The following is a 22,660-nucleotide window of genomic DNA, read 5'->3' as shown; positions in this document are numbered from 1 at the left end:
CATGTTCCCAGAGATGATAAGCTTTCTATGGGCTTGTCTCTAGTGTGTACTTCACTTGTTTATTGGATGCCATATACTGTATATAGACTGTGTGTGCTGATGTAGTGTCAGAACTGTGGACACTGCACAAAAAAAATGTATGTGCCGGCTGGTGTGTCATTATGCCAAGATCTTATACAGTAAGAAAATTCAAAGGTTACACAGCAATACAACACACAGGAAGTGTTACTTAAAGAATCTAGTCTTATTTATTCTCCTGTGTGTCTATTGGATATATTGCTCAGTAGGCTGGTGTAAGACTGAGTACAGTCCACCTTCATTTGGCCATTTGTTGCTGCAGATGTGAGATGAGTCATGTAATAGTTGTTGGTGTTGGCTCAGCTGTAGCTCTAACTCCATCCTCCTTTCCACCCCTCCTTTTTCATTTCCGTCCCCTTGTGGCTCTCTTCTTCTCGTCTTCTAAAGCAGGGAACTTGCCTTTATTAAGCAGCAGTAAGGCATATGTTATGGCTGTGAAGCCTCCATCCTGTTGCTAAATGGCAGTGCAGAAGTGGCCTGTGATTGCTCCGTCACTCCAGTGTGAAGTGGGCAATCGAACGTGGACAAAAATCCACTTTGTTTCAAGCCACACTGGCGTGTGCCCCCCCCCCAATCATTCCTGCCCATGACTGATGGAAGTAGAAATCGACTCGTGCTTAGGGAGTTTAGTGGAGTCTTCCTCCTACGTTGGCGAATCCCCCTTCTTACATTGCGTGACCTGAACACAAGAGGCATTCCAGAAAAAAATCAGGCCTTCAAATTCCAACCCAGTCCCTGCAGAGTGTTTGGTAAACATATTCGCCTCTCTGCTCTCTCTCTTTCTAGCTCTGCCTCCTTATTCCCCGAGCACCCGCTTTTCCCTTAAATTCCTTCAGTGTGTTTTTCACCAAAATGTGATGTGATTTCTTTTATTTTTCTAGGAACGCCTGTGCTAAAGAAGAAGAAATAGATGTGCTTTTTTCTATTATTTTGTTTATTTATTTACAAGAGGGGGGGGGGGGGGTTACTTGTGTGTGTGTGTGTGTGTGCGATGCTTGGCTGAGATGCCAGCCTAATTCGTGGCTGAAGGGCTGTAACAAAAGCCAATCACCCTTCTACTCTGGCTCCTGTTCTGCCACAGGCGAAAGATACAATCAGGGCCCCCGCTAGCAACTATTTACCCTCTCTGTCAATCAGAGTCCCATGGCACGTGCTCACAGCTGAAGGCACCACTGGCAGGTAGCCCAGCGTCACCAACAAAACATGCCTTTAAAAGCGGCGATTATTTCTGGAATGTCCCTTCCTGTGTCCTCTGCACCACATCCCAGTGCTAAACCTGGAATGCCGCTGATCTCTCATCTGCCATTGTGTTTTTTTTTGTTTTTTTGTAGTCAGCCTTGTTCTTAGTTGTCCGCATTACCTGCAAATGAATGCCGTCAGTAATGCTCATCTTGGGGAATTTTCCAACTCAAGAAAACTAATTAGGCAATTTGGTTTTGATTGTTCTGCCTTCACTCGCGGAGTCGCACACATTTAAAACAGGAACAGCGTCACCCCAGGAGGTGCACACATCTCAAATGGGACGGAGAATGGAATGTTTCTGGGATTTGGTTTCCATCATGTTGCACTAAGGGAGCTTACCATCCTCATTGTCTTAAATCTCTGTCACAGTGGGAGGTAGTGTGCACATGCGTGGTTTTGAGTCTACGTGTATTTGTGTGCATATGTGGGTAATGTTTTTTATGAATGTGTAATACAGCCCAGTGCTGAAATCCTCCTTTTAGTCTTTATCAGGAAGACCAGTTCTGTCCACCTGCGGCTGAAGCAAAGCACCCAGTGGTGCTGAAAGCATGGGGTTAGTCTGGTGTCGCTCGGAGGAGCCACTTTCTATGGAGCAGTGAGGTGCGAAAGTGCTTTGGAGGGATAGCCCCGTCTTTTGATCCCGCAAAGTGCTGGTGTTGATGCCGTGTTCTGCAGACTGCCTAGGCCACAGTAGCCACCACCACCAGGCTTGTAATTACATTTGGGGAATAAAAGCACAGAGGGAGGAAGAGATTTAAATGGTTTGTGTGCCTGGCTGGAGGTAGAACAAGGCCTTTTCACTCACTCAGCTGCATGTCTTTGCTGATTTATTTTCCTAATACTGCAAAGCATGATGACAAGAGTCAGCATTAAGCACGATTTAGCTAGCAATTTAACTTGCACACGAGAGGTGAGAGATTTTCTTGATGGGAGCATTTGATTTTATTATTATGTGGCATTCCTTGTTTGTACAGAGGACTGAAACTGCATGTTTAGCTGCTTTTGGAGAGGAGCAGCTGGCATCATGTACCACTGCACATTGTTCCCCAAGACGGACTCCAATGTTCATTAGTGATGCATTAGTGATGTAATCTAATCAGCTTAAAATTTACATTTGAGTTCACCTTCTCCAGGGCATAACAAGCAAGAAAACAAAAGTCAGATCTTTTTTTTTTTTCATGAAAATAATACGTCCAATACCTAAAAAAATACCCAGAAATACCCCAAATGTTTATATAGTTATGTGAAAAACATAACAAGACTCTCTACAGTCCTGTGAAAGTACACCACATGATTTAATAGCTTCTCGAACCACCTTTAGCAGCAAAAAGTTGAAGTGATCCTTTTCTGTATGACCTTATCAGCCTCTCACATCATTGTGGAGGAATTTTGGCTCACACTTCTTTACAGTGTTGCTTCAGCTCATTGAGTTTTGTGGCCATTCATTTATGTACAGCTCTCTTACAGTCCAACTGCAGCATTTCTGCCAGTTTGAGGTCTGGACTTTGCCTGGGCCATTGCAAAACCTTGATTCTTTTCTTTTTCAGCCATTTTTCAGATTTATATTTTCAGATTTATATTTTGGTATACAGAGTTCATATTTGACTCAGTGACTACCAGGTCCTGTGGCTGCAAAGAAATGTCAAATGAGCACCCCTCCACCACCATGCTCGACAGTTGGTATGAGGTGTTTGTGCTAATGCGCTGTGTGTGGTTTTCATTTGTCATTATATTGTCTTGTCTGTTATTTAACAGGACGACTGAGGCCTGTAGAGTCTGAGATGTAGCTCTTGGGTTTTTTGCAGTTTCTTTGAACATTGTTTGTGGAACTGTGGGGGAATTTGATGGGACATCCACTCCTGGGAAGATTGTGGGATTATTTTAACACACACCTGAATGCTCCAATTAGCAACCTTTCAGAACCTCTGCTTTTATAGAGTTGCTTACACTTGCAGATGATCATGTAATCACTTGCAGCACCTAACTGTTCCTTACCCCCGTTCCTTTTAATTGCTATGGAAGTAGTAAAGCTGTACTGTTTTTTTCACAGGACTGCATAGAGTATTTATAGGACCAGCGGACACAGACCAACGTTGGCATTTATGGCTACCTGAAAAATCATTATTCATTCTCTCTTTCATGGTCACCACCAGTTCCTTAAAAATATGTGGCTCATTAGCTGCTACATTTTCACCAGCAGGTATTTCACCAGCTCATGCCAATTTTACTCTTCCTGCTGTGCAGATATTGTGCGGTGGGTTTATCAGAGCTTTTTTTGTTGACAGCAGTATTTTGTTGTTTCTTGTGGAAACAGGGTTGATGACAGTATGATTAGTGAGATAAAAGGGGCCAAAAAGCAATGTTTTGTTTGGTCTTTCAAACATTCATTTGCCCCACTGTTAATGAAAAAATACTTATTTGTGTAGATTTAAATATTTTAATAGAAATTTGATATTGTGTTCTGTCTGTCAAGTGTACCTCTAAGCAGTCATTTAACTAGTCCGCTCATAATACGATTACTACTAATAATAATAATCATAACAAAAATAATAACCCAGGAAATGTGATCCTTCTGATCTGGGATCACTTTCTGTTAAGCAGAAAGCAGCAAACTCTGTTTCATTGCTGCTGATTTACTGAGAAGACAGAGGAAGGAAACTTAAAGATGTGCACTGCCTGTCATGACTAATTAAGCCAGTGCATCTTTACTTTTTAATACCCCTTTCTTCTCTTTACTATTTTCAGCATTGATCTAGATTGTGAGAATGCTACTTTAAAAACAAAAAAAAAACTTGATAGAAGTCAAGTTCTGTTTCACAGAAATCCGATGTGGTCTAAACCCATTAGGTGTTAGTGTTAGTGGATTAGAGGAGAGCAGTGCAGGAGCGCCTATCTCCCCTCTAAAAGAGAACTGTGAGGTGGTGATAGTCTGGACGTTTGATTGTCACTCTTCATTTCATTCTTTGTGTCAGGGTGCTCCAAGCACCAACTCTGGCCAGCTCATATTGATCCGGGTCCTTCTCTCCTCTCCTCACAAGCACACCAAATTTTCTTGTGCACCATTAAAAAGATTGAGCTGTGTAGTTCGAAATGCCAGGCCTGATTTGTCCAGCTGTGCAGACTAACAGAGACACACCACTTCCCATCTTTAGGCTTCTGAAATGCCCTTGAATAACCCATGACTTGTGCGTCCTTGGATTGACTGCCTGGTATCCTGCTGAATGCTAACAGATGCGAAGTGGAGGCCTACAAGCTACGCTATATTTGGCACCATGTCCTCAGCCGCAGCAGGAAACCGTAACGGCAGCTAATTAGCTTTTAATGGATAGACTTTGAAACCAGTGTTATATGATGACATGGCACACCCCTTTTAATCTAACTTTAGACTGTTGTGTTGCTTTTGCAGTTTCTTTTATCAGTGTTTGAATGACATGAAACTCAGGGCACTGGAGGTTTTGCACACATGCAAGCCTTTTTTGACATTGTTTTCACCTTCCGGAGATAATAAAGACAAGTTGCCGTGATGCTGAAAACTATTGTGGGTCTGTCTTTTTCTTGCGCATAAAATTGATCAGGAATCAATCGATAGCAAACGGATAAAGAGAGGGACCTATAAACAGAATTGATAATGACACGTGGATCGATAAAATCATGTCAGCAGCCACCCCAGTAGCTTATCCCACCTGCAGTACCTTTGGATTAACTTAGAGTAGTCATTTTCAATTACCTTCAGTATTATTAGAGTTTAAAGAAGGTGTTTTCCGCTCTTCAAAGCACCGTGCATTTCTCTGTTCTGTGTCCTTTTGCTTGAGGCTTTGCAAACCTTGATGTTTACCTCAAGCCCCCCCTGCTCTCAGATGACTTTGAAACACCACTGTGATTTCCCCTTCTGTCACCACAAGGTCTCTCAAGAATTGATTCCCTACAGCAGCAGGCATCACACACAGCTATGCCTGTGGAGATTTGACTTTAGCACAGAAATAAACAGCAGTGTCGTGCAACCCTTCAAGGCTTTGCTCTGATTTAGAGTACATTAAGATTCATTCACAGTGCCCCACTTCCCCTGTGTGCCACCTCTTCAATTTCCTCCTCAACCAGACTTTAGATTCATGTGTTTATATCAGCAGGCAGGAGGGCTGTTTTTGCATTTGAACAATGCTGACATCCTGTCACAGGGGACGGGCACTCTGAGGTAGGGGACTGCTGAGGGTGGGGGGCTGGGAAGCTCAGTTACCGTGCTGCCCTCTCTTTCTTTTCCTCACTTAACATTTGGCCATTTCTGTAAGCCTTGTTTTGTCTAGCATATTGTCAGAGAGAGGGAGCTTGAAATATCAAACCCCCACACCACTTAAAGGGAACAGTCAAATTTTCCACCAACACCAATGGAGACTGTCAGGTTCAATTTTACTCTGTGCCTCTAGTGTTCCTCCCTCTCAGCTGCCTGTTTGCCACCAACTCACAGGCTATAGCCTCAAACAAACGAGTGGATATGAGTAGAAGCATGTTCCAGAACACCGTTGCAAAAATGTGGCTAAGCACAGAAGTACACACACACACACGCACAGATGCGCAAACATGACAGAAGACACAGAGCTCAGGGATACATGCGGAATATTTGTGCGTTAGGTTGTGAGATAGTGAGATAGTAAAAATGTGGCTTGCCATGTCGTTATCGTTAGCTAATGATACACGTTATTTTGTGTCTATATGTTTGCAGTGAGTGTGCAGCTCTGTGTGACTGCAGTAGTCAGTCTGACAGGCAGCACAGTAGCTGTAATGAGTGCCCACTGCTTGACCTTTAGTGACAATCAATTCTTTGTGCACATGTCCATTGAAGGCTAAAGGAATTATTAACCTTCCTACCTCTGGTGTCATTCATCTGCACGCTGGAGGTTACACAGGTCAGAGAAAAACAAGTGGCTCCGCTGGTATCTCTTCAGTCTGAATAGATCAAATCAGCTCTGGTGATTGATTAACGTAATTGGCAGCCACCAAAATTATATCTGTATTTCTTTTCTTCTCAGACAAAAACAAATAACATTCCCACAAAGGCGCAGTTGATGATACGGCCCGTCTTTCATTGATTTGCAATTCTGGAAGCAACAGAGTTATGACTTTTATGAATGTTATTTTCAAAGTTGGAAAGGAAAATAGAAACGGGGCTGAAATTTGGCTCCGAAGATGCAACGTTGAATTGAGCTTGGAATGCAGCGAGTTTATCAGCCACCGTGGACTTGTGTGCGTTCGATATGTGTGTGTGTGTCTGTTTGTGTAAGCTCACAAATGCGTGTGTGAAAGCGAGCAATCAGGCACAGCTGTACCTGCCCTCGCTTGGCAAAGCAGAGCATTTGCCTGCTTAAAAAAACAGAAGGTTCTGCTATGGCAGAGAGGCAGTCATTTGGCTGATCTAATGGTGGCTCCCATAGGATCCATATCTGTGTGCAAACACCGAGCGAGGAAAGAGAATGGAATATACACCCATAAAACCAGATGAATATTTTATCATACAAATCCCCACCCCCAGTCCTCCAGAGTGACGTCGCCAGCGTGCCTCCTTTATGTTCCCCCCTTTTTCTCTCTTGTTTTTTCATACATGCATATATGTGTTTTTGTTTTTCGTTGTTGTTTTGTTTCGTTTATTTTTTTGCATGCATAGACAAGAACGCTCACCTTTAAAAAGCCTCGTTCAAGTTCCTTTGAGAGCATCTGTGACTGGTCTGTTCCGTTTATTACTGTTGAGATGTTTTCTTTTTTGTCAAAATGCATCTCTGCAGGTGAATTCAGATCTAAGGACATCCTCCCCCTGGGGACGTCTCCAGCATTCTCTTCTCTCATCCTTCAAACACAATCTCTTCCATAGCCTTTTATCAGGCCCCATTCCTCCTCCTCCTCCTCCCACTCTGCTCTTCCCTGCACCCCCCCACTCCCTCCAGTGTGTGGTTCTGTTCCCTGCCAGCCAGGCTCCTGTTGCTGCCTGAGCCCAGCTCGTTAAGGGAAACACTGGTGCATGGTCCTCCTCACCTTCCCTCTGCACTGCCTTTTAATTAGACAGCTATCCCTGTGTGCATGCGTTTTGCAGGAGGATACATTGAGGTGCGAGCGTGTGGTGTTGCAAATGTTCTCAGTCACACTAGTCACCTTTTTGAAGTGACTGGTATCACTTCAGATGCTTGTTTCATGCCTGGGTTAACCCAGGAAGTTAATGATGGCGTATACTCGATACATGGTAGCTTTTATCAAACACAGCTGACACAGATTTTTGCTGGTTTGAGCTTCTTTAAAATGAATATTTGTTTATTTAGCTTGTGTATCTCTTGTTCTGTCTCCCTTCCCTCACACCCAACCGGTCACTGCAGATGGCTGGACATTCTTTCCTGTTAAAAGGGAGTTTTTCCTTCCCGCTGTCGCTGCCGTTGTCTGATTGTTGGGGTTCCCTCTCTAACAAGTCGTTGTTTGGTGCTATATAAATAAAGTTGACTTGTGTTTTACACATATAATGAATGGCAAGCACTCAAATGTGTCATTTAAATACGTAACATTGGGCTTTTTAAATGGGCATATTGGACTACTTTTCTTCTTCTGATTACTCCTCGCCTCTTCCGTATAATACCATTAATAAGACTTTACTAAAATAGGAGCTACTCTGCCCTGCTGCAGCACATGCCTTTTGGACAGAGGGTAAACTTTAACATCTTACACCTTACTGACCTCTAATTCTATCACTTTTATGCTATGTGCACTTATGTTTAAGCCAATATAGCAAGTTTAGCCTTCAGACCTTTGTGATTTCTTCTTTAGCTCAAACCTGTGAAGAAGCGTGTCTCTGACCAGACACAGATACAGCCACCAGGTTCAGCTGAAGAAGCAAAGGGCAGAGCAGTGGATGCTTGTTTGTACACTCGCCCTTGTATTTGTTTGCCTATTTTTGTTCGCACAGAAGGAGGTCCCACACCTATGTTTATACGAATAGTAGTGGGAGTCTCTCTACAAGGCCAGCCATAATCCAACTATTTAGATCTCCATGGCAACCAGGCTTGTCCTATAAGCTCTGCCAGTGTGTGATGATAGCCTTGGTTGTTTAAAGTATATCAGACCTCATAGGTCCAAAGTGAAAAAAAGGAGGATGTTCAAAGAGCCATAGTCCCACAGCTGCAAGGCGAGGCATAACCACACAGCTCAGTGCTGCAGTGAAGTGGTGGGCAGCACTCGTCTGTTCCAGTGTAAGAAATAAAACACACACCAGGGGCTCAGAGTCACACAACGTGCATACCACCAAGGCCAGTGATCAAAAGCAGCCTCGCTGCATGACTTAAGGGGCTAATTATGTAAAGTATAATGCATTACTTCTAGCATGTTCTATGAAAGCAGCCATTTCTCTTATGTGCTACAAAATATAAACATACTTAGTTGTGGAGTCAAAGAGAGAAAAACCAGCAAGAAATCCTAAACTACTGTCCCTGTCAGGGGAAAAAACGGAGCCAAGCATTTCTGATTAACATGTCATCTCAGCCCGTCCTCTATATCCCTCTCGTTCCCTCCTCTCTCCCCGGCAGAACTAGTTTACCTTTCATTAGCAGACCTTTGGTGCAAAATGTGTTTGCTGATAAGAGCCAGTGGTTTATCAACAGTTTATAATGGACGGCGTTGGGATTAATCAAATCAGCACACATCCGGAGAAGGGCTGGACTCTGTAAACACAATCAGATCTGACTCTCCAGACGAATTGAGCGGAGCGGGGGAGACGAGCGTAAGAATGTGGAGGGAGGAAAGATAAGTGCAGAAAAGAAATGGACTCAAATTAGAATGAAGTCAATTTGGCAGAAATTACGCAGCATTATTCCTCTTCCCCGACTGAGTGTTATTTTTTGTAACTAGCGGGGAGTCAGAATGAGCAGTGTTGGGGAGGACTGCAGTCAGAAGTGAGAAAGATTCATATGGTCCCAAGCACTGTCCAAAAACACCGAGCCAAACGCTGTGTATCCTCTGTAACTGGGAAGGCTGGCTCCTCATTATCTGCCTATCTTGGCTTCCATCTGAGGAGAAAATGCAGCGTTGCAGTCTCACTTTAGAGGGACACTGATCACAAGAGCAACTCATCTCAACTGGAGAATGATTGTGCCCCCCTCCCACTCCCCGTTTTCTCTCCCCCGTCTCCCACTGCGCCCGGTTGAAGACAGACAGAAATGAGGACTCCTCTCTGTTTTTCTGCTCAGAAGAGTTGAAGTTTGAATCGGAGAGATGGAGGGAAGCTTCAAAAGGCACATGTAATTGAGCAGCTCTAGATAGGCTATCTGGGAACATGAAACAGCAACAGTTGTGACGGAGGGATAATTGCCTCCCTGGGCTTGTATAATGCCTTGTCGAGTCTTTAAACTTGAGCAAACTGCTGGAAGTCCTTATGTCAGCAGGTAATTGATTCCAGGCATCAGCAGCTATGTGAAATGACGGAACAATAGCGCTGGATTGGTGCATTAAAAAAAGAATGTGTGAAAGATTCAGAGAAAAATGTTTGTCTTTATAAGCATTTTCAAGAGTGTCCGATTGTATTGATAATTTTTTCTCAGCAATCTTCTTCGCTTTTATATTTATTCAGAGCGCTCAATATTTTCATTAAGTGGTGCTGGAACGATGCAAAAAAAAGAAAACAAAAAACCCCATCTCCTGCTCTCCAGTTCTTTAAATCGCATCCGTATTTGTATTTGTTAAGCAATATGGAAATGGTTAAAGCGAATTGAATTCACGGAGGTCCCTTGCCTTTTCTCACGACTACATTGGGTAGTTCAGCCTTTGCTATAACTGTAACTTTTAATTTTCCAGTTTTGACTTTCTGGGTATGTTATGATCCAGGTCATTTCTGTTGCTGAGGCTGCACGCAGGCCAGGATGGGCTCTAATGTGGCCTTAACTGTCAGGATGTCTGTCCTTTCCTCTGGCCTCCCTCCAACCCTCTTCCTGGCTGGTGGATGCAGAGTGGGACCTCAGGAAGGAGATGCTTTATTAGATGCCCCTGCATGAGTAATTGAACATCTGTTCACACAAAGACAACTGACCCTAATTCCCAGCTGTTTATCCTCCATATAAACAGCTAATAAGCTTGCAGTGAATGTGCCATATAGGGGGTCAAAAATCTACTTTTAGAAATCTCTATATTTATATACTGAAATGCCTCCTATTTTGCAGGTATAACCAGTGTTTTCTGTAATTTCATTTTCACAGATGGACGTTGGTTATAAAAATGGAAAGACTGACTAAATGGCAACGCCTGGAGTCTATTTCTGTTCTCCGTGTTTTTAGCGCGTGAGAGCTTGAAAGCAGTCAGTCAGTTGGCCGCCCGCAGCTCTGGTGTGAAGCTAAAACACCCATTCTCTCCCTCCTGATTAGCAGTGTCTTTGTTCCGTTGGTGGTGGCGCGCCACGAAGCGTGATTGCAGTGGGCAAACTGGCGGCTTTAAAACAAGCCTGCTGCTGCGCTGATCTGCATCACACTTTACCCCCCTCCTCGCTCAGCCAAAGACAAAATCAAATCAGGTTTTGTTTGTTGTTCAGTCTCTGAGCACTAAGCCTCCTATGAGATTTGGGGAGTTTAGATTTTCCTTCTTTCCTTTCTTTTTCTCATTTGATCTACAGTACATCTGGGTAAAGGGACATATTGGTGTGGGTGGGGAATGTCTGAAGTAGAAGCAAAAAACAAAAACTCACTGTTGCTCAAATGTGGGTGTAATTAATTGTTTTTGTGTTTTCTTTACATTTGCATAGATTTTAGTATCTTGCTGTTTATTTCAGTATCTGCCTTTCTCTTTTTCTCTAGGCGGCCTCAATGGCACTGAGCAGCTTGGGCCATGTATATACAGCCATAGGGGACTACCCGAATGCCCTAGCCAGCCACAAGCAGTGTGTCCTTCTGGCCAAGCAGTCCAAAGATCAACTGTCTGAGGCTCGCGAGCTGGGAAACATGGGAGCCGTCTACATTGCCATGGGAGACTTTGATAATGCTGTCCAGTGTCACGAGCAGCACCTGAGCATCGCCAAGGCCCTGGAAAATAAACGTGAGGAGGCCCGGGCCTATAGTAACCTGGGCAGTGCTTACCACTATCACCGCAACTTTGACAAGGCCATGTCCTACCATACTCACGTTCTGGAGCTCGCGCAAGAGCTGGAGGAGAAGTCCATCGAGATGAGAGCCTACGCGGGACTGGGTCATGCTGCCCGCTGTATGCAGGATCTGGAGAGGGCCAAGCAGTACCACGAGCAGCAGCTGGCTATAGCCGAGGGCTTGAAGGACAGGGCTGCAGAAGGAAGGGCCTCTTCCAATTTAGGTATGTAAGTTTAGGTTGGATGTTGTGTAATGTACACTGTGGTCTTCAATACTGTTAGGCAATTTCTCACAATTGTAACACACAGAATGATGAACAAATACATATTCCTATATCTATACATTTATCTCTAATTAATCTAAATCTGAATCCATAGTAGAGTCTAACAAGAAGAAAGAAAGAAAGATAATACTGTAACTATAAGAGGTGACGTCTTATGCTTGGAGACCAAAAGCTGTGTTGCATTCACAATCAGGAGGCTGCGTTTGAACTGATGTACTGGGTCAGCTGGTTGTTAACTGATCGCACTGTTTAAGCAGTTCATCCATAAGACATACAGACAGCCCTCGGTGGTTTATGTGTTTTTATGCTCTTACAGCAGCAGCAATCATGTTATCCTCTGTGTTGACAACCACGAGGTAAACTGTATAATCATGCTGCTCCTTTAGAGCTCTAAGGATTAGTTAATAAATTGATTAGTTAATCAACAGGAGATAAACAAGCTTTTCTTTGTCTGATTATAGATTGTGTCTTGTTGTGTTTTGGAGAATAAAAAACAAAAAATCTGATTAATTTATGTTCGACTTTGAGCAATTACAGTTGACAGCTTCCAATATTTACTGACATTTTGCAGACAAACCATTTAATCCATTAAACCCTTAATACTCACTTGCTCGGTGGAAGTTTGATCAACAAAATAACTTACATCTGTAAGTTTCTCTGTTCTTATAAAACCCTTTCCCTTCAGGAAAATGCACCTTATTTAAGGATGAATTCTCTTGTCTGAGTGGAAGTTGTGATCACGTGTCAAAATGGTCACTGCTAACACGACAGTTTGCGATGCCCAGTGTTTTCACGCATTTGTCACTTAACACAACTATTTCACACACATCCTCCATCAAGTCACCTCCTGTAAGACTTTTTGAGACTTCAGTTACATGCATCTGTTCTATGTGTTGTCACACACTTGAAAGTAGTTAGTGGCAAAAACAATCACTTTTACGTGGATAATTGCCATGTGGAATGGCATTGCAGCTCTTTTGCAGTTGCTGGTTAGTGTTCTTGTTCAGCACTAGAACTATTCCACATACGTGTTTGTCCCTACAATTAATTTCAATCTAGAAAGATGTAAAACTGGGGCTCAGGTTCAAAAATAGATCAAATTTTCAAATTTGATTTCAAATTTTCTACCAAGACTTCGAATACTTGCACTTTATTGGACATATTGCTTTGCATTGTCAGAAGTTGAGGTAAACTTTTATGTTGTTGTTGGTTTTTGTTTGAATGTTTTTACTTCTTCTCTAAAAACCGTCAGTCACCATATGGTGCGATCCCTCACTTCAAATGCCATCCTGTTCAGGAGCTCAATGACAGATCTATTTCAAAGCACATCCTCCAAAATGAGGAAGCATCTGGTAGTTTGATAGCAAGAAATCTTGTAGACTGGAAGTAGATAACATTTCAGTTACTCTATATTTACACGTAGCTGCTGTAAACCAAGCTTTCTTGGTTTAAGGCGTTTTTTGAATTAATACAGAACAATGGAGGAGACTAAAGAGATGGAATATGAGTGTTTAATGACTGCTCTTTGCATTGTTTTAGGCTGATTATGAGTTTGAGAGCCTCGTCTTAGGCTTTTGGCTATGTTGCAGGCTGCATTCCTTTGTCTTCTTTAAATGCGCTGCTTATTTATTATTGTTTTACTGAATATTTACGACTCATAAAGCCAAGCAGTATATTATACACTGAAAATATGCTGTGGTGTTACTTTATCATTACTATTTTGTGGAACGTTGCTTGCAGAAATATATATTTAATTCATAAATGAATGTCTCAAGTGGACAGTGCACAGCAGATAATGTGATATAAGGCAAGTGAAGTGCAAGGAGTCTACACTGAGAGCAAGGAGGATGGTGCATGTTAAAATCAGCTGTCATTTCTACTTGGAGACTGTCAGAAAGTAAATAGACCCCCATGCAAGTATGTAATTCTTAATGGGAAATTCCCTAACATAAATTTGCTCTGCTCTCACCTTCAGAATGGTTCAGACTTAATCACATCTTCCATTGAAATGTGAATGTGAGATAGATATAGAAGTTAGGTGGGAGAAAATGTAATATTTGATTGAGCCGGATCTTAAAAATGTAATTACAATCCAGTGTTTCACATTTAAATCCTGCTAAAATTATTAGAAAGTAACCTTGCGGAGTGTGCTGATATAATGATGAAGGGAAGCTTGGGGATAAAGGTGCCCTTTTGGATTTTCAACACCCGATGAGCAGTCTATGATAGGGGCAATTCTTCTGTATTTAGTCCAGCAATTACAACCTGTGCCGGATGACTTATGATAGCCATCAAGACCGTAGTAAACCCGACTCTAATGGACAACTAAGAGGCATAATAGTTCCTTCCAGATAAATTATTCCTGAACCTAATGCGCAAAATTGTGCAAGCAGAGTGCAGGGTTAATCAGCCAAACATAAATTGAAGCTGTCCTTTGACCAGCCTAATGGCTGCACGTTCTGTCTTGCTCTTAGCTCCAACACACACCTGACTTAAAAAAAAAAAAAAAAAAGCAAGCTGGTAACCGGTTCCCATAAATTAGGGGTGCCTGTGAGGACGTTTTATGATGCTACATGTGAGCTTTATTACGAGTGGGCACTGTATGTTAGGCAGCAGATTTATTCCTGTCTGTAGTGTGATTGCTGTTATGATGGCAAGAGCAGTTTTATTCATTATTAACATTACAGTTCTTCCAGTCCATGACAGAGTAATGATAGTGTAGCTGATGTGGTATCAAAGACCGCCAGCTGGTGACGGAGCAAAAGCTAAGTGAGTGCGTGGTAACTATGAAGCCTGTTGCTTTGTGGACAGGTGCCTGGACATGCCTGGACCGGCATGTGGATACATTAGCACTCGACACCCAGGAGAGCTTGTTGCCCATCTCCGTGGTGCCTGATCGGTTAGCACTTGTTGTCTGTTTTCTCTCTCTCTCTTCACTTTTTGATGCCTCCCTCTCTCGGTCTCCCCATCTCTCCGCTCACCCCTACTGATTGTAATCTGCAGCTGTCAAGCTCCCAGTAATTGAAACTGACTTGATGAATCGCTTAATTACCTTTAATAGCTGATTCAAGAGGAGCTGAATAATGAAGATAACAGAGAATGAAGTGGAGGTTGTGAAGCATCAGTCCGTAATTGCCCCATTGTTGTTGTTTTTGTTTGCGCCACTGCGCCGTGCATTGTTTTTCCCCGTCATCGGTGCCCGCGAGCCTGCTTATGTAGCACAAGAAGATATGGACTAAAACTAACAGGATGCTGTCTCAGACTTCAAAAAAAAAAAGAAAAAAGAAATACTGCCTTTACGCTGTGCACAAAGAGGGAGTGGATGATCGAGTGAAGATTAACGAGCAGTGATAAAAGCGGAAAAAAACATCGTGAGAGGGATGGGCAGAAGTTGCAGAAAGAGGAACGCGCAAACTTTTATTATGCCCTCTCAGCTCGTCGTTAATGTTGCGTGTAGTGTGGGTGGAGCGGCAGCAGTTGACATGGCTCTGAGGTACAGTTGTATAGAGATTGCTGTGCTTTAATATCTAACCGCGATGCCCGGCGGTACCAGCAGCCCTGGCTCAGCACACTCTGACCTATAAAGGATATGAAAATGTTGCATTCCTGCCCCATTTATTATTCATTAATTGGCCAACTTACCCCCTAGTCAGCAATATTTAATATCTCAGAGAGGAATGAGGCGGAGGGGGACCCCATGTACTTCACATTTGTGGTATTCATGAAACAGAATGTAAATTGTATTATTCCCCCTGCCCACCCACCCACTCCTGTGCATTTCACTTCAAAGAGACTTCAAATAAGTTTGTTTGGAAGTGTTTGTGCTTTCTTAGCTCGGCCTTTTGCTGCTTGCTTTTCTTTAGTCACCCTGCTCCTTTGACCATTATGACGCAAAGGAGTCACTGGAAACGTTGGCTCCTTCAAGCTGGAAAGGCTGGACGTGAAACTCCTAATTAAGCATTTTTTCCCCCCTTCTTTCCTTTTATTGTGCATCCTCAGGGAGAGCTTTCTGCTGATGTTCGCAAAAACAGAAAGAGGAAAACAACAGAGAGAGGAGTTCGCAAAACAACACGGAATCAGACAGTGTGTACTGCTGTGCTCTGTATTTAGATCTTGTCACTTGCTTCAGAAAAACAAAACATAACTTGTATAACGAAAGAGCTTCTGAAGTTGCTGTAATAAAGACTGTCTGCACTTTTAGTGCTTTTTAGCTTTTTCCCTTTTGCAAGTCATTTGAGAATGGATTGCATGTGTCAGTAGCACCGGCAGCGGACTTGGTATTTTAAGCGCTCGTAGTTGTTGGTTGAAATAAATTGATGCTGACCCTGAGATTAGGAGCTCATTGGCACCCAATTATGGAAGGAGTTAAATTGATGTAACCTTTTGAGTAAGTGCCATAAACAGGAAGAATAAACAACTAATTAGCAGATTTTATTTAAAAAGAGAAGAGAAAAAGATGTTGCTTGTTGTGAAATGATTTTACCGAATGCTCTCTCATCTTCCTCGTCAGCATCATAATATTGTGGTTGTGTGGACATGAATCCAGTACTTTTCGAGTGCTGCCCATAACTGGAGCAAAGCACAGACAGGGACCAGACTTGCCTGGAGCACCGATACATGCGGATTATTCACTTTTGTACCTAAGCCTTTGGAAAAAGTGGTAACTGTGGATATATTAGAAGTCTGACCAGGAAGCGGCGGGAGCAAGAGAGGACTGAATTTACAGAGGAATTTAGTGGGCCTAATTGGCCAAACAGGATGAATGAATGCACATTGCAAGAATAGGGCTGTGAAGGAGCCAAGCAAATGTTTAAAAGTGAATTTATCTAAGTCCTGTGACACTTTTAAACTCTCCACTAATGGCCAGGTAAATGCCTTAAGTAAATGTTAGCAGGCCTGCAAGTAAGTGAGGAGAAAAAGGAGTAAAAGGAACAGTGGTTGGAGAAGAGGTCAAGTGGTGATGGGCCTATTATGATGTCAGGCTTACGTTACTCTCTTGGAGAGGTTTTTGAAAGAGAGTGTCTTTCTAGCCTGGCCCCACTTTTCTGTTTTGTTCCAAAAAGCAGCAGATGCTCTCTGTCTCCCCTTAGCATGGCCCCATTAATCTCATGACCAAATACCGAGCCAGAAACCGGACGAAAGGCCTCGTGAAACACTTTCATGATCCTTGTTCTTACACTGAAGTATAGCTCACCATGCAGAATTAGTACTTGACTCACCGTGGAGCCAATAAATGAAACAAAAGAGCTGTAGCATTGCTCTGCCTCGAACGACTGTGCCCTTTTTTGCAGCACATGTGCAAATTCAGCATGAAATGTGACCTATTCCTAAACAGACGGGAGATTTTGCAGTGCAACCGAAAAAGATCAGATGATTGAGACTGAACATTGTTGGTTAAGAGGCAGGATGAGTCAGGTGTCAGTCGTGTATAGTACAGAGAGTACAGAGTACTTGGTTTAGTGAGCTGAAATAGGGGTTGGGGTCAATTGGAGCACAAAGGAGCGCAGCTCAGCCACAGGCAAGTGGCTGAGCTGCGCAGCACAGCACAGCGCTCTGTCTGCATGTTGTTGTTGGCAGGCCACCCGCCCTCTAAGCACGCAGCCATCTATCCACATCGTGTCCTTCCTGGGCCTCTGTCAGTCAGACTGTAGGAGATGTCTGTGTCTGCGGGTGAGGATTAAATACCTTAAGTCCAACCCCCCCCAAGCTCCACCCCTTCCTGCAGATCCCAGGAGGATCTGATGTCTGCTTCAGCTCACTGCTTCCCCCAACAGATCATTACAATGCTATTGTGTATTGTGCAACTCTTTTAAAATGCTTCATATAATGTAGCATTTCATCCTTCATCCACCCTTTAATTTCCATACACTTGATATGTGAGCTGCCTGCACCGTTGCTATTATCATACAGTCATCTGTATCATCTTTGGAAGTTTCACATCCTCTGTATGAGTGTTATACTCAGACGGCGGCTATAAATAATGCTGTTTCAGTGCAATATTTCTTTTAACTTCATAAGAGATCCCTAAAGTTGAAAAATGTGTTAGCAGAGAGACTCTCATTAGCCATCTATAATTACACTGTATCCTGTGTGGGGAAGAACTGACTTATCATTTAAAGAATGGCTTAAAATATGAATGAAATTAGAACTAGGGCCTCTTTAAGAAAAGAATGATTACTGATGTTTTATCCTCTTTTGCCTTCTTAAATGGCTGGTTGTTTTTGGAAATTCTATACTAACAGCATCAAGTAGTTTAAAATAGTAGTGCATCTTTTATTTGCTTGTTTTTTTATACTGCATTTACAGTATGCACAAGGCTCTGTGCTGTGCTAATTTCCCACAAAACAATGCAGTAGTAATACAGATACCAAGCAGGCAGCCAGATGGCAATCAAGGCTGCTCAGCTTAGAAACTAAAGTCAATAACTCTTGAGTACATGAGTGCAGATAAAGTTAAAGACGTAGCACACATCCAGCTGACAAGGACGGCTGTCAGAAAGTAGCAGTGTTGTGCACTTAGCACGTCCAAAAGTATATTGGCCTTGTTGACTGTGGTGCCACATCAGTGCTAAAGAATACTGTGATGAAGAGCAAGAAGAAAGTAAAGTTGAATTTGTTTAATTATTATTGTTATTCTTATTTAAATGATTAATTAATTCATGGTATTGAATAGGTATCTGTATTGGTCCATAGGATAGTGGTTAACACATTCACCTAATATGCAAAAGATCCCCGATTCAAGACTGGGGTGAGATGCAAATCCCAGGAGTTGCGGGTCAGGAAGGGTATCTGGTTGAAAAATATGCACCTCTGTCTGCTATGGTGACCCCTGGTGAATAAGGGAACAGCCAAACTAAGCTTTTATTGGTCCAGAATTTCACAATTGGTTCCCTAGAAACTAAAATATATTCAGCTTTTTATTCAGCTATTTATGGCAGCTGTGGTACTGTAGAATGTGTTGTAAATACTGTCCAAACTCATTATCGTATCTCTCAAATAGTTCTTGGTTGAAGTGGAAACCAAAGACCGAAATATTAAAGAGAGACACTATTCTACGATTGCGTCCTGGTTTTCTCCATCATGTAACCTAAAATATTGACCTCATTCTGAAATAAAAATATAGAACCCCAGTTATTTCTGTTTTTTTGGACACAGACTGGTCACCTCTTTTCCTGGTATCAGCCCAGTGGCAGCAGCAGCATTGTTTGTAAAATCCTCTTAGCTGACTGCAGGCAGCAGCGCTCCGGACCTTCCTAGCTCCTCGAAGAATGACACAGTGACTTACTCAGAACATGACACCATCCCTCAAAGTCATCACTGCAGCATATCCCTCTATGTACAGCCAGCTGTGTAATGAAAAGTGACAACACATTGTCATGCTTTTAATGTCTTTGGTCATGGGGGGATGGATAGGGCTCTGTATAAAAGTATTTGGATTGCATAGTGTCTGCTTTATCCTGGGTTTTTTTCCACTGTATTTTTTTTCTAAAGCTGTGTAAAAGAACAATAATTGAACCATATTTTTAATACATTTTACTAAAGTGCATTTAGTGTGCTTCACAGACTTGCAGTAAAATCAGACGTTAAATTGAGGGGTAAGAATGATGTTTTGATTTGGACAGTATGCAACGATGGCCTCATCCGCTAAACCTCGTTGTACTAAGTCCCAAATTTTGTGTTGCAGCAGTATTTACCATCATATCTGGTATGGTTTTATTTACTGCTATGCTGGATACTATTCCCAGAGGGCCTCATAATCCTCTTACCATATGGGGGGGCACAGAATATATTTTCTTGCTTCAAGTGTGGTTCCAGGCATAGCCTGAGGCTTATGGCAATTTTGGCTGCATCTTCCAAGTCCAGCCATAAACCTAGCCATACTCCCCCAGCCTCTGTCCAGTCTCCTGCCTCCTTTACCCCTGCATCCGTCAGCGAGCCCTGGATCCATTTTTAGCCTGCAGCATGGAACATGTTTGCTGGTAATACATCAGTAGGCATTATATCCTCAATAAGATCAGCCTCCACTGGGGAAAGCATAACCTTGGGAGTGACTTTGTGGTTACAACTATCCGTACTCTTCCAACTAGCCTGCTGTGAATCTTAACATGCTTTCACTCTGAGAAAAGACTCTAAGGAATGGGAGCACTTGGAAGTTTGTCAAACTTAAAAGCCCCATATTTATTCTTATTCGCGCAGTATATAGTCAACAGCAACATGCATTTGACTCATTATGAAAGTCATCATTTGGATTCTGAATCCTTCCTTTCCCATTTGGCAGCGCTGTTTCTGTTTGGGTTCTGCTGTGTGGCATGCCTAGCATACCAATTCCTCAGGGCCGTGACCTGATGATTAGAAGGTCAGTTCAGGTTGTATCACTTACACCCGAGAACACAAGCAGGCAAAGAACGACATATCAGGTTTGATTTGTCGCTGGGTGTGTGCCGCATGCTGAATCACGGTCTGAATTAAGCAGGCAGGGGATCTTTAATTATGTTTTCCCCAAATAAATCTAAATTATTTGCAGGAAAGGCTGGTGGATTTATTTTCTGTCTAATTTTAAAACATCCAATTCAGGCAGGTTTAGTATTTTAATTTGTCTCCTATTTTACACTTAATTGAGACTGAAATATTGGTGTGTATTGGACCATGTAAATGTCTTGCAACATTTTCTGAAGTATGCATGCACTGTGGGTATGCGTATGTATACATAGACAAAACTTGCGATGTGTCAAACCGGTGTGCAGTCCAATGACTCACACTGCAACGACACCAAAGCTTTTTTCCGTTGGCATCAGCCAGATGTGCTGCTTTTTGACTCAGCCAGCATCAGAATGCGTTTCCACATCTACTGTGTAACTTCTGCAGTCGTTTGAGCCTTCTGTTTAGTTTCAATCCCACTGTTTACGTAGCCTATGTTCGGGCTCATAATGTGGCAGGTTTCGGATGAAATGAATGGGAAAACACACATGGTGGTAACTAATCCCAGCGGCACCATCACACACTCACCACAAGCCACAGAGCCCCTCTCCATCCCCAGTTCCCACCCACTCTGGCTCCAGAACTGTTTCCATCCCTTGTGTCCCATCAGCGGCTGAACCCCCATCCTACTGGCCCATTAGTCTCTGTGCTGATGCAGCAGAGCCGTGATGGTCAGGCGGTATGGTAGATGAAAGACTGAATTATTTGCCTTGCAGCTGTTTTCTTCGTCTCCATCCGCTAGCCCGCAGCCACCCTGTCTACAATTTCAGTTTACTTTAATTCTATCATTGCCATTATTATCATTGAAGGCTAGGTGACAAAGCAAACGAGGAACCATACAGATTAGCAGTGAGTCTTAAAAGCTCAAAGGAAAGGAGGAGAAGAATGGTCGATTTGCCACTACGGCTCTTTACTCTCTGCTGTGTATTTGTCATTTTGTATGAGTACAAAGGTGTGGGTGTGCATTTGTTTGGATGTGTGTGTGCCTGTGTCTGTGTGTGTGCGTGTGTGTGTCTGTGTGCCAGATAGCTGCCTGGCTGTGGGGTAAAGCTATTATTTTTCAGAGGATGGTATTTTATCTGTGATAATATGCTCAATAGATTGGGTTCTCCATTATTTATTGTTTCTCCACACTTATCAAATTTTTTTTCTAAAGTTGTTTGCTGAGCTTTCCATCTGCTATTCACACTCCCCCGCACTTTTACTTCCCCTGTCTTTCTTTCTCGTTCACTCGTAGCTATTTTCAACCCTGTGGAAAAGTTGTTGATTTTGGTAAAATCCCTGTAAGACACGATCATCAAAGACAGCTTAAACATTCAAAAGATTCTATTTTAGTGTTATAATAACTCTTATTTGATTGCACTACATTTTAATGACCATAATTCTGTGGGAGAGTGTGTTGTGTAAGCAGAGAACAGATGGCTCGGAGAGCCTATTTTAACAACCAAATGACTTGTTTTGTACACGAAGAGCTGACGAGGCACTCGAATTTTACTCAATTACAATTTTCCCCTAAATGGGTCTTTAACTTCATCCTTTTGCTTTCTCCCCCTCTCTCCACAGGCATCATCCACCAGATGAAGGGAGACTATGAGACCGCACTGAAACTCCACAAAACACACCTGGCCATTGCTCAGGAGCTAAATGACTATGCTGCTCAGGGCCGGGCTTATGGCAACATGGGTAATGCCTACAACGCCCTGGGAGCCTTTGACCAGGCTGTTCGCTACCACCGTCAGGAGCTGCAGATCTCCATGGAGGTCAACGACCGAGCCTCACAGGCCTCCACCCATGGCAACCTGGCTGTGGCTTACCAAGCTCTGGGTGCTCACGACCGTGCTCTGCAGCATTATCAGAACCATCTCAACATAGCTCGTGAGCTCAGAGATGTCCAGAGTGAGGCACGGGCTCTGGGAAACCTCGGCAACTTCCATTGCTCTCGAGGAGAGTTTCCTCAGGCTGTACCATACTATGAGCAGTACCTCCGGTTGTCTCCTGACCTCCAAGATATGGAGAGCGAAGGGAAAGTTTGTCACAATCTGGGTTATGCCCACTACTGCTTGGGCAACTACCAGGATGCTGTCAAATACTATGAGCAGGACCTAGCTCTGGCCAAGGATCTACATGACAAACTGAGCCAGGCCAAGGCATACTGTAACCTTGGTTTGGCTTTCAAGGCTCTAGGAGACTTCACTAAGGCAGAGGAGTGTCAGAAGTACCTGCTGTCTCTGGCCCAGTCCCTGAACAATGCACAGGCTCGCTTCAGAGCTCTGGGGAACCTGGGGGACATATTTGTTTGTAAAAAGGATGTGGCCGGGGCCATTCAGTTTTATGAGCAGCAACTGGCATTAGCTCACCAGGTGTGGCCCCACATAACACATATTGTTCTAGAACAATTCTTCTTATTAAAATGAAAATGTTTATTTTGTTTATTTATTCATTTATAATTATTCTGTTATGTCCTTTATGCCAATATAGTGAAATTCTTT

General features: G+C 42.9%; 1 protein-coding gene across 3 annotated transcripts in view; it reads left to right on the top strand.

Moving 5' to 3' along the window:
* The window catches only part of LOC113033618 (tetratricopeptide repeat protein 28), a 187,379-nt gene that overhangs the window by 136,725 nt on the left and 27,994 nt on the right, over positions 1 to 22,660 (top strand). For all 3 annotated transcript variants that reach the window (XM_026187595.1, XM_026187594.1, XM_026187596.1), the window contains 2 exons: positions 11,127 to 11,634; positions 21,735 to 22,531. In XM_026187595.1, coding sequence (XP_026043380.1) covers positions 11,127 to 11,634; positions 21,735 to 22,531 — 1,305 coding nt within the window. The remainder of the gene's footprint in view (positions 1 to 11,126; positions 11,635 to 21,734; positions 22,532 to 22,660) is intronic.

This window comes from Astatotilapia calliptera, chromosome 12 (assembly GCF_900246225.1).
Source record: "Astatotilapia calliptera chromosome 12, fAstCal1.2, whole genome shotgun sequence".
Taxonomy (NCBI): Eukaryota; Metazoa; Chordata; class Actinopteri; order Cichliformes; family Cichlidae; genus Astatotilapia; species Astatotilapia calliptera.
Note: the sequence above shows the minus strand (reverse complement) of the source record. Positions and strands in the feature narration are given on the sequence as shown.